Source organism: Leptodactylus fuscus, chromosome 4 (genome assembly GCF_031893055.1).
Source record: "Leptodactylus fuscus isolate aLepFus1 chromosome 4, aLepFus1.hap2, whole genome shotgun sequence".
NCBI lineage: Eukaryota > Metazoa > Chordata > Amphibia > Anura > Leptodactylidae > Leptodactylus > Leptodactylus fuscus.
Window position 1 is genome coordinate 52,826,155 of NC_134268.1, and position 12,675 is coordinate 52,838,829.

The window sequence follows — 12,675 nt, forward strand, 5'->3', positions numbered from 1 at the left end:
ATTTAAAAAAAAAAAATAAAAATTTAACAGATGTTAAGACAAAAATATGGAAAGATAAAAACAACATAAAAGTAAAGCCCTATTTCTCATGAATGAAATTTATGCAAAAATAAATGAAAATTACACAAAAATTAATTGATTAACCCAAACGAAAAAAAAATGTTGTATCCCTCAACCACATGTACGGAAAAAAACAAAACTGTGATGGTCCTGAACCAGGGAAAATAGTCCAGTACTGAAGTGGTTAAATAAACTCCACCCCAATGTTGCAGATTAGGCTCTTCATACACAAAGGTGTGCTTAATGTTTTAATTGCTAGCACACTGTTAGCACATTGTTTTCTATGGTCCCATATACACGACAATGTGTTACCTTGGGTCCATGTTGGGGGCCGTGTAGCCAGGACAGGTCTTATTCCTGTCTTTTTTGCGGTCTGGTTTCACTACATGAAATGAAGGGGTCTGTGCGGGGTACGGCTAGCAGAGGGTCATGTGCATGTAGCCTAAAACCCATAGTGCAAAGTAACTACAATACTCCTGAAGTCGTCAACAGATTATCGTATATACTCGAGTATAAGCCGAATTTCTCAGCACAGTTTTTGTGCTGAAAAAGCCCCCCTCGGCTTATACTGGTCTATGACCAGCCGCAATATCAGTGTATAGAATCTCCCATAAAATAGTGGGGAAAAAAAGAAGCTTTAAGAAAATAAAAGTTCTAAATCCCTCCTTTCCCTAGAATACATATAACAGTAGAAAATGACTGTGAAACACAAACACATTAGGTATCCCTGTGTCTGAAAGTGCCCAGTCTACTGAATATAGGGGATCTGCAGTGCTCCTGTTCCGTCGGGAAGGGGTTAATAGGAGCACTGCAGATACCCTATATTCAGCCAGACTGAATTCCACGTGGGAAAAAAAAAAAACAGTCCTCAAGCTCAGGGAAGGGGCAGACAGACAACCAAAACACCCCCTCCCCGTCCCCAGCAACTACTGCACCCAAGAACTCCGACCATTTTAATTTTTGAAATTTTCCAGTAGCTGCTGCATTTCCCCCCCTTGGTTTATACTCAAGTCAATAAGTTTTCCCAGATTTTTGTGGTACAATTGGGGGCCTCGGCTTATATTCGGGTCGGTTTATACTTGAGTATATACTGTAAACTGAATATAATTTTACGTATTTGTAACAACAATGTAATAGAAAGGTAAGGGTACAGGCACACTATTGGCTGCCGGCTGCATTGGGCAGGGGTTTTTGATCATAATAATGAAATATTTATTGATTATTGCCTGGTACATATCGGCAATATCTTATGACCGCACACAGTAGTCCTAGATAAGGTTTTGTAACACAACTATCGCTCTATAGTCACCATCCAAAGCAATAACCAGCGCTGTATGTAATTGTCTGCACTACAATTATCAAAAGATAGTTACAATCAATTAATAGTATTAAAAAATTTTTGTAAAAAAAATGTTAATTTGTTGCAAGTAGCAGCGACGCCCATTATAGCAGAAGTACTGTATAATAAGGTAAAGCTTCAGGCTTCTTGTTACAAAACTAGAAATCCCAGGATGCTTTGCACTGCAGAGAGAATTTCTGTTCTTTCCCAAGCAGACCTCTTCCTGTTATCAGGAGTTTCTTGCACGCATGGAATGGAATTTGTGATGTTGACAGTCTCTACATGGAGCCAGGATCATGGCCTGGGAGGGGTTACTCTCACAGAGGCCGTATTATTTCCACGCCCCTATACAGAGTACAGGAGAAAGTTTTGTAGTGAAACTGTATAGTATCAGAGAGAAGTGTGGACCTGTTAGAGGAGAGCAGCGTGGGGAGCAGGCGGAGGGGAACTTCACCAGCATCATGACTTACGACCTTCAGTTTGTTATTGGGGTTTCGTTACTTGTTTCGATTTTACTGGCGTTTGTGCTAAAAAGAAGAAGGTAAGTGTCTGTTGTAGAGAAGTCAGAGCCGGCACTTTTCACGTCTGACTACACAAAGATTCAGGCTGTAGTGTTCTGTGACTAGTTATACAGAATCAGGAAATAGTGTAGAGGTGTGAGCGGCCATACAGATACACAGATGTGATGGTGTCAGTATTGCGGGGTACACTCAGTAATATAGAGGGTGAGATTCATAGGTATGCAAAGAAGAATGCAAACACAACTTCCTCCATAGTGATGTATGTCAGTATCAGGCACTGGAAATAGGGGTTTAACTATATCTCGTGTGGATCCGTTTTGTGGCCGTTTTACTCATCTTTGTGTATAGGTGTATGTATTACTTGTATATAGAATATTATACTGTAACGGTGTATTACACCCCATTACACATTACACTTTCTACTATATCATACCCCACTTAATTCTTTTTTACCATGGCTTCATTTGCTATTAAAAATCAGTATTAATTGCATTTTTCAGAATTTTTGGGCATGCATTTTGTTTTGTTTTCTTACCTTAGGCTGAAGTTTCACGTGAAAACGTAGCATTTTGGCCGCAGCACAAAAAAAAAAAAAAAAAACCTCTGCAATTTACAGTACCTGCAAAATGAATAGGATTCTGGCTATTCCCATTCATACATTGCAGGAAAAAAAATGCAGCGGAAAAGCTTTGTTTTCAATAACGCCGGCTTTTTTGAAAATTGCAGCATGTCAGTTATACCTGTGGAAGCAGAAAGTCTGTAGAGGAAAACTCTATGAAAATGCAATGAAAAATCCTGCAGAAAAAAAAACCACTTTTTTTCACAGCATATTTTTGCTGCGTTTTTCTACATAGGTCCTTGCGCTAGGTTCACAAAAGTGCTTGTGTGTCCATTCTTCAGGTCCGCTTGGGGACCTGAAAAATAGAAACCCAATCCACTTATAAATCGGTTACCTGCCAAAACCTGTGGAACCCATAGACTATAATAGGGTACACCGGGTTTCCTCCTGAAAAATGCGTAGAGGAAAGGACTTTTCTCTCTGTATTTTTCAAGCAGAATGAAGGACGAAATCCACAATGTGATGTGTGCTGAAGCAATATCTCAGATACTTGAAAGGGATACAGCTTTAGTACCCACAACTGCAATTATCAAGAATATGGTGAGTGAGCAGCGCAGCAGCTGACATGTAAACAATACTGGGACAGTATAATATGCTCCACAGTGGATCCCACACAGTATTACATGCTCCACAGTGGCCCCCAAACAGTATTACGTGCTCCACAGTGGATCCCACACAGTATTACATGCTCCACAGTGGCCCCCAAACAGTATTACATGCTCCACAGTGGCCCCCAAACAGTATTACGTGCTCCACAGTGGCCCCAAACAGTATTACATTCTCCACTGTGGCCCTCACACAGTATTACGTGCTCCTTTGTGGTGCCCACATAGTATTATATACTCCACAGTGGCCCCCACATAGTATTATGTGCTCACCAGTGGCCCCCAAACAGTATTATGTGCTGACAGTGCCCACTGTCCAGAGCATGAACCCTGCATTCCCCCCTAGCTCACACACAGCCTACACACCATATGCCCCTCTTGACCTCACAGAGCCCACACCCTCACCTTACCCTCTTGATCACACACAACCTGCACCCCCATTCCCCCATCTTGTTCATGCTCAGCCTGCTCCCCCATGTCTCACTTTTGCTCACACATGTTCTCTTCTCTCCTCCTTACCTTCCATCTGTTTCCCCACTACTTTTGTAGCAATTCTTGGCATTGGCTCAAAAACTGCAGCAAAATCTGGAGCCTCAGTCTCATGGTAGGTTCACGCTACTTCTTTTATCAAGATTAAAAAAAGCAGTCTCAAAAAACTCCCTAAGGGTGCATTCACACTGAGTAAACGCTAGCTTATTCTGAACGTAAAACACGTTCAGAATAAGCGGCGTCTAAAGCAGCTCCATTCATTTCTATGGGAGCGGGGATACGAGCGCTCCCCATAGAAATGAATGGGCTGCTTCTTTCACTCCGTGCAGTCCCATTGAAGTGAATGGGGAGTGCCGGCGTATACGGCAAGCTCTGCTCATGCCGGAGCGTACACGCCGGCACTCCCCATTTACTTCAATGGGACTGCTCGCAGTGAAAGAAGCAGCCCATTCATTTCTATGGGGAGCGCTCGTATCCCCGCTCCCATAGAAATGAATGGAGCTGCTTTAGACGCCGCTTATTCTGAACGTGTTTTACGTTCAGAATAAGCTAGCGTTTACTCAGTGTGAATTCACCCTAAGGGTGCATTCACACTACGTTTACGGCAGCTTATTCTGAACGTAAAACACGTTCAGAATAAGCGGCGTATAAAGCAGTTCCATTCATTTCTATGGGAGCCGGCATACGAGCGCTCCCCATAGAAATGAATGGGCTGCTTCTTTCACTGCGAGCAGTCCCATTGAAGTGAATAGGAAGTGCCGGCGTGTACGCTCCGGCATGAGCAGAGCTTGCCGTATACGCCGGCACTCCCCATTCACTTCAATGGGACTGCTCGCAGTGAAAGAAGCAGCCCATTCATTTCTATGGGGAGCGCTCGTATCCCCGCTCCCATAGAAATGAATGGAGCTGCTTTAGACGCCGCTTATTCTGAACGTGTTTTACGTTCAGAATAAGCTAGCGTTTACTCAGTGTGAATTCACCCTAAGGGTGCATTCACACTACGTTTACGGCAGCTTATTCTGAACGTAAAACACGTTCAGAATAAGCGGCGTATAAAGCAGTTCCATTCATTTCTATGGGAGCCGGCATACGAGCGCTCCCCATAGAAATGAATGGGCTGCTTCTTTCACTGCGAGCAGTCCCATTGAAGTGAATAGGAAGTGCCGGCGTGTACGGCTCGGCATGAGCAGAGCTTGCCGTATACGCCGGCACTTCCCATTCACTTCAATGGGACTGCTCGCAGTGAAAGAAGCAGCCCATTCATTTCTATGGGGAGCGCTCGTATGCCGGCTCCCATAGAAATTAATGGAGCTGCTTTATACGCCGCTTATTCTGAACGTGTTTTACGTTCAGAATAAGCTGCCGTAAACGTAGTGTGAATGCACCCTAAGGGTGCATTCACACTGAGTAAACGCTAGCTTATTTTGTAGAGTAAAATTACACTTGTAAATTTTGCTGTCCCATTGACTTCAATGACATTTTACAGGCGTATTTTTACAGGCGTATTTTTACAGGCGTATTTTTTACAGGCGTATTTTTACACTTGTAAAAAAATATCATTGAAGTCAATGGGATAGCAAAATTTACAAGTGTAATTTTACTCTACAAAATAAGCTAGCGTTTACTCAGTGTGAATGCACCCTTAGGCTAAGGCTCCACATGGAATTCTGCAGCAAAAAAGTGTGAAAAATCACAGCGGCAATGCATTGCAGTTTTTCCCACAGTACTTTGCAGAGAAAACTTCTGCAAACTTTCTGCTTCCATTACACCATTATACGGAAACCAGCAGCATTTCCGTAAGTATAATTGATATGCTGAGTTTTCCAAAACTGCAACGGCGCGGTTTTTACCGCAAAGTGGGGATGGGATTCACTAGATTCTCATCTACTATGCTGTAAACTGTACATTGTGTTTATGCCACGTGGTGCCCCGGCCTTACTTTTTAAACTGTTTTTAAATTCAGTGGGGCTAGGCTAAGGCCCCTTGTCACAGAAAAGCAGTTTTTTTGGTGGGGGGGGGAGGAGGGGGGAGTTGTAGATTTTGTGTTTGTTTGTTTTTTTTTGATCCAAAGACAAAAGTGGCGTTAACAAGAATGGGACATATATATGAAGCACTAAGGGTAAGTTCACACAGGGTTTTTTGGTCTGGAACCTGAGGTGGACACCGCCTAAGGTTCCGGACCAAAATACAGGTAGCTGCGACTGGGTGCCGGTGCAGTGCACTGGCACCCAGTCGCGCACTCCACTCCACATTAGACCCAAATGAATGGGCCTAATCGGGAGGGAGTGCCTTCAGGCGGATGTCGCGAGGCAAATCCACCTGAAAGAATGAGCATCTCGCTTCTTTTTCTGGGAGCTGGACCAAGCGGATCCCGGAAAAAAAGAACTGACCAGTTCCCATTGATTTCAATGGGAAGTTAGCTAGGTAGAAACAGCACCCCAAAACAGTTCAAAAGGAGAACCAAAAAGCTCCCTGAATTTCAAGATCAGCTCCACAAACCTGAAGTGAAAATGAAGCTGATTTTGAGGCTGTTTTTATTCAACTTGACAAAAGAAGCAGTGTGACCTCTAGATGAAGGGATACGGTTCTCGGGAATAAAGTAGAAGGGGGGCTTAAACAGAGGAGAATTGGAGTCCTTTAACACAGGCAAACATGAGGCCTAGAACAAAAGCTGATCAATGATATAGTAAGTCAAAAAATGCTGAATGAACGTTGCTTTTCAATTTACTGACCCACGTAGCTTAGACAGAATAAATATGGGTTGAAATAGGGAATGCGATAAGCCTGCCTAAAAAATGTTTTAGTGCTCATTTAAAGCTGTGAGATTTGGGTAATAATTGGTGGCAGTAACTGGCACAGAGTGGAGATAGCAGTACTATGTCTGCGCAGAAAGGTGAGCCTGGCTACTGCTTTCACAATAGATTGTAGAGTCAGAGTTTAGGAAGAAAAGGCTCCTTCTCCAATCATTAGAGAACAAAAAGGCCATTCATGGCATATGTTTATTTATAGAGAAATTAACCCCTTCCTGCCGCAGCCATTTTTCGGCTTTCGTTTTTGACTCCCCGCCTTCCAAACCTCATCACTTTCTTTTTCCGTTCACAGAGCCATATGAAGGCTTAATGTTTACCGGACAAATTAATCTTCACCATTTAATATTCTGTTACAATGTACTGGGAAGCTGAAAAAAATTCAGAATGGGGTGGATATGAAGAAAAAGTGCATTTGTGTGGCTTTGTTATAGGCTTTGTTTTTATGGCATGAATGCAGGACTTTTTATTTTGTTATAAAACAGGGGTAGGGAACCTTCGGCTCTCCAGCTGTTGCAAAACTACAACTCCCAGCATGCATTCTTGCTCTGATGTTCTTGAAACTCCCATAGAAGTGAATGGAGCATGTTGGGAGTTGTAGTTTCAAAGAAGCTGGAGAGTCAAAGAGCCCCTGTTATAAAAGATAACTTCCCTCATGTTGTTTACATTAGTGTCAATAGGAACGGACACAGATTCTCTGCAACAGTTAATGTCCGTTGCTGTCATCCTATGACTGAAGACAGCAATGGACATTAACAACAGTAGTGTGAAACCAGCCTTACGCTGGGTTCACACCTGCGTTTGGGGTCTCCATTCTATAGTTTCCATCTTCTGCATGGCAGAAGACGGAAACCATAGACCGGGTCCGGCCGTGCGCGGCGGTGAGCGTTTTAGGCTCTCCGCCGCGAAACCGGATTTTTTTATCCGGACACAGAGTACTGCATGTCCGACTCTGTGTCCGGATTATAAAACCCGGTTTCGCGGCGGAGAGCGCAAAACGCTCACTGCCGCGCACGGCCGGACAGCTTTCTCACCCATTCAAATGAATGGGTGAGAAAGTCTCCTGCCTGTGTTTTAGGCAGGAAACGGAAACCTAAGTACGGAGACCGGGCCGCAGATGTGAACGAGCCCTACATGGGAGCTTTGTTTCAAATGTGAGGCTTCTAGTTCTTCACTGTGATTTGGTCTCCTATCTTTTTGAGGTACCTTGACACTGTTTTATATGGAAAATATTGGTGAACAATATGACCAGAAATCTGTATGTGTAGAAGGACTTGTATTCTACTAGCCACCATTGCCAAAAAGCTGCTACTGTAAAGCTAAAATGACTCAATCCAGCAATGAAAACTAATTTTCACATAGACTTATTGTACATCTTCAGAAGATTCAATGATGAAGCATGCTGGGAGATGTGAAAGAGCTGTATGTGTGGAAAAAGGTTTAATAGATTGTTTTTGTCAAAACTCCCACGGTTCTGTTGCGGTTATGAAAATGATGGCCTGGCATAAGCGACACGGTCTTGATTCCGAGACTTACAGAAAGTTGCGTTTTCAGGGGTTTTTTTGTGTTGTGGCTAAGTATCCATAGATTAATGAACCTATGACGGCAGTCTGACAGCCGTAGACACAACATCTACTGCCACATTGCCTGAGACAGTGGAGCTCCGAGGAAGAACACTGGTGTCTCTTGTGACATCACAGGATTTCCTTAGTTTGCTCGGAACAGCATGTCTTCATTTCAGAATATGATTCACTGCGAAAGCTGTGTATGGGAATTACAGTGACTACATGACATATCTAGTTGCTAAGGCAGAAATATTACATGTCTGATAGGTGAAAGCAATGGAAACCATCAATAATCCTATATATCACATGTATCATTATTTTTTATGTTAACATAAATAAACAATGTATCTATTTTAGCTGTGCACACTCATATGAAATCATTAGTGCACATAGACGTGAATATACTGTACTTCATAGAGTATTGGAGCCTCCTATTGCACTAGGTTATGACATCGCACAATCTATACCAGCACATATTTGCGTCCCTGTCTCATTAGTTGGGACATATTACCCTCCAGCTAATTCCCCAACTTTCTTCTATTACTAGAGAATGGAATCTCCGTGCAGGATCATACCATGAATAGTTAATAGGGGTGAGGCTGATTGGAACTCCCCACCTTGTAAACAGTGAGAGTTGTACAGACTTGTATCAGAGTCTTACATTTACCTACTTTCAGGCTGTTTCATGATACAATTGTGCTGTACCACAAATGTGTAAGTAAAATAAATGTACAGTATGCGCAATGTATCAACATGCAACAGTATCTTAAAGGAAAAGTGTCACCAGAAAACCAAGTTTTCATGTTAGATATATTTCTATAGAATTATTATGCTATCTCTAGTTAAAAACGAGTGTAAATCACCCCACCCCACCCCCACCTCCCCATATAGCGGTCACCAACGAAGAGGAAGATGAGACTCCACGGACTGTTATACCCCAAACCAACTGCCCCACCCCACCCCACCTCCCCATATAACGGTCACCAACGAAGAGGAAGATGAGACTCAACGGACTGTTATACCCCAAACCACCCACCCCACCCCCACCATACCCACTACTCACCCACCCGAGTCCAACTCCCCCCCCCCCTCCACTTTACTAGCTTTGGCAATGCCAAATATCTATTCGGACGTGCCAATAAAGCTTTTTTGATTTGATTTGATTTGAATCCTGGAATTTGCAGCAATCCATACTCGCCTGTCCTCCGGTGTATCCCATCGTGATCCAGTCCTGCTGCTTGAGGGTCTTGTTTTGGAAGAAGTCCCCATCGTGACGGCCTAAGTAAAGGAACTGCGACATCACTTGCACATATCACCTGTGATGTCCCGTGTCCTTTCCTTAAGCCGCTGCAGTGGAGACTTCCTTCAAAACAAGAATCTGAAGCAGCAAGAACGGACCGTGCTGGGAGATAATGGAGCACCATTACCCTAGACAACCCCTTTAATGAGTTGGCTCCAGTCTATAGATGCCTATCGCCATGACTGTGCTGTAAAGCATATCACTAAATGCTGTTAACAGAGCAAAGGAGTTCAAGCAAAATGGCTGCCCTCATAACAATGAGCAAAAAATGGACTGAAAAAAATCTTCGATCAGAAAATTAAAAAGATTAGAAAAAAGTGATGTAATGTACCTCCCTACCGTCCCGATTTCCGCGGGACATTCACAATTCCGGTGACGTGTCCCACGGTCCCGGTTGGTGGGAGGCATGTCCCGATTTCAACTCAGATCTGCATCCGGAGGACGCAGATCTGAGTTGAATACATACACACCACTGTTCCGTAGGAATCCCGGTTCTTGTCGGTATGCAAATGAGTTCTCTCGCAGCACTGGGGGCAGGCCCCAGTGCTCAAACAGCACTGGGGGCATCCCCAATTCTGTGAGAGAACTCTCTACAGCACCACCTCCATCTTCGTCAGCAGCATCCTCTTCTTCCGGTGGTGGCTTGTAAATTCTAGGCCTCAGGCCTTGGGCAGAGTAGACTGTGCTTGCCCACAGGCCACAAGAAAATGGCCGCTTACAATACTGTGCAGGAAGAGGATGAATAGGACGCTGCTGACGAAGATGGAGGCGGTGCTGGAGAGAGTTATCTCACAGCATTGGTGACGTTCCTAGTGCTGTTTGAGCATCAGCCTGTACTGTAACCTAGAAAAAACCTGCTCATCTGCCACAAAGTGACGCCTGTTCACAGAAGGGTAACAATCTTCATAATGTGAAAAAAATTAACCCACCAGACACAGCTAAGAGTTTAATCCGTAGTGAGGTTGGCCATAAGGAGTGCTCCATTGTGAGTAAGCCATAGTGAGACCAGACCAAAATTGATATCTACGAGAGTGGGAAGTGAGAACAATGGCAGGGTATCCACAGTTGGTCCCCCATTGATTAGATGTGTATCCGCAATGCTGTGGATAGGGAGTAAGTGTCTAGAGTCGGGCATCCCCTTTAATAGTTCCCAGAGGCCACACAGAGACAATGGCAGGGTCAACCACAAAGCAAAGATAGCTAAGAAACTTTGGGGTAGTGTCACTGGGAGTGCTTTTGCACCAATAGGGGTCTAACTGCAGACAGACACAATAGGTGTGAGAAGGAGACCCTGTACAATACTTAAAGGGGTATTCCCACGTCGCATACTCAGCAGTTTTCACTGCTGTAAAATCTTCTTTCTTCCTGGTTTCTTGCATCATTTGGTAGGCGGGGTTTCACATGCAACCTGCCGTTTAGCTCTGCCCCCAAATTCGTATGTACCCATTCCCACCCATATTGGACTATGAAGTACAGGCAGCAGCAACTCCATTCTGTGTTACATACAGAGACTGCCTGTCTCTGCCATAATGAACACAAATGAGTTAGTTAGCCTGATAACTGGGAGAACAGAAGACAGTTTAGAAATGAATGCAGCTCCTCTCCCCTATCTGAGTGCAGGACCTAGGTCACGTGGTGTAGACACAGGAATAGCTAGAAACACAGGCTGGCTCCCTGCACTTAGCCCCTCCTCCCTCCCCCCTGAGAGCAGCAGATACATCACTTGACTTTTGAGCAGATAAGTCAAGGGCTGTGTCAACAATGAATTGAATAAAGTAAGATAATGAACAAACAAAGCAGTTTTGCTGAAGCAATGCATTTAGGAAAAGTCTTACATCCACATTAACAAGCAGTATAGATAGGTTCCTTGTGATGGGACAACCCCTTTAACTGGCTAGTAGGGATGAGTGACACTAGCTGTCTAGTTGCACCACTCACAGAAGGTCCACAAAGAAGCTACAGAAGCTACCACCAGGACATAGATGACCAGCTAAGCGGTTATGCAGACAGAGGTTTAGAATAACCCAACATATGGGATACGATTGATAAGTGTGATTCAGTTATAATACAGTGAAACCTCTCAAAAAGACCACGTCCTTATCCACACCATGACCATACCTTTACCCAGACCACTTTTTATGTGACAGATATTCAGTTTTCCATATTAACCATGTTCTTTGAGAAGATCACCCTCCTAGAAGACCACATTTAATACAATTTGGGTGGTTGGCTGACAGACATGGCGAAGTCTAGCTCTTGGCTATCTTTGTAAATGCTATAGACATTAAAACGTCTCGGCAGAGCACTTGCGTGGTCACCATCCCATTCAATCTCCTTTGGAGCAAGGCCTCAGAAAGCCTGTTCTAGTGAGGATAGTAGAGTGCTCAGTGATCATAGATTACTTTCTTCCTTTATTTCTGTCGTTAGATGACTGTTTTCTTTCCGGGATAACTCAAATATAGAATTGTACATAAGGCAGATATTATCGATTTGAAATAATTGAAAACAACAGATTCAGATAAATTTGAAGAGAAGAGGAAGGAGTCACAGACTCGGTGAACTAGTGTCAGACGACTATAAAAATAGCTGACTATGGAGGAAACTAGTTTTCTAAAAAATACTTTGTTTAAACGTTAATAACTGCTGATATCATTTTCTAGTATTATCTTCCTTCCTACTCATTGTCTCTGAATATTTCTGTCCTGGGGTCCTAGCTCTCTTGGCTTGATCTAGGACCCTTTTAGCTCTGTGAGACAGGGATATGTGCCCACACAATACCAGAACTCAGACAGCAGCAAGACTGCAATATGTTTAGTGATTGAGACCCCTGCAGTGTGATTGAGAAGATGGAGGCCAGAGAAGGAGGATACTGGTTGGATTGACTTTGCACCTAGATGTCATCTCCGTCTCACAGTGTTTCTACAGTATATAAAAACAAACTGGGTAGTTTTTTTTTAATAATCTACCCAGTATATTTGACACATAGCCTGGCCCAGATGCTGTATGTGAGTGTACAGTATACTGTGTCATGCCAGGGTGAACTGGGGATCCATCTGGTTTAGGGGCCTACTGGGGAACTCGCCTGTAGGCCCTTCCAAGTCTCCCACCAATCAGCATGTTATCCTGAATCCAGTGGTATGGGATAATATTACAACTTGGACCAACTTCTTTAAATAGTCACTAAATGTTCAAAAAAAACTTTACAGTACAAGTAAATATATCTGTGTAATATCAGAGATCAGATCAGACTACTGCTCGGTATAGAACTCTATAGAGAGAGGAGGGGAAGGAGTGTTCAGACGTCCAGTGAGATGGAAAAAACAGAGGCTTCTAGAGCTACACTATGTGATCAAAAGTATCCGGACACCTG

General features: G+C 43.5%; 1 protein-coding gene across 1 annotated transcript in view; it reads left to right on the forward strand.

The window, feature by feature from the left end:
• Positions 1 to 1,701: 1,701 nt before the first annotated feature.
• CYP7B1 (cytochrome P450 family 7 subfamily B member 1) overlaps positions 1,702 to 12,675 on the forward strand; it is a 136,178-nt gene continuing 125,204 nt past the window's right edge. Inside the window, exon 1 of the mRNA XM_075270436.1 lies at positions 1,702 to 1,940. Within this exon, the coding sequence (XP_075126537.1) occupies positions 1,861 to 1,940 (80 nt within the window). The 5' untranslated portion in view covers positions 1,702 to 1,860. The remainder of the gene's footprint in view (positions 1,941 to 12,675) is intronic.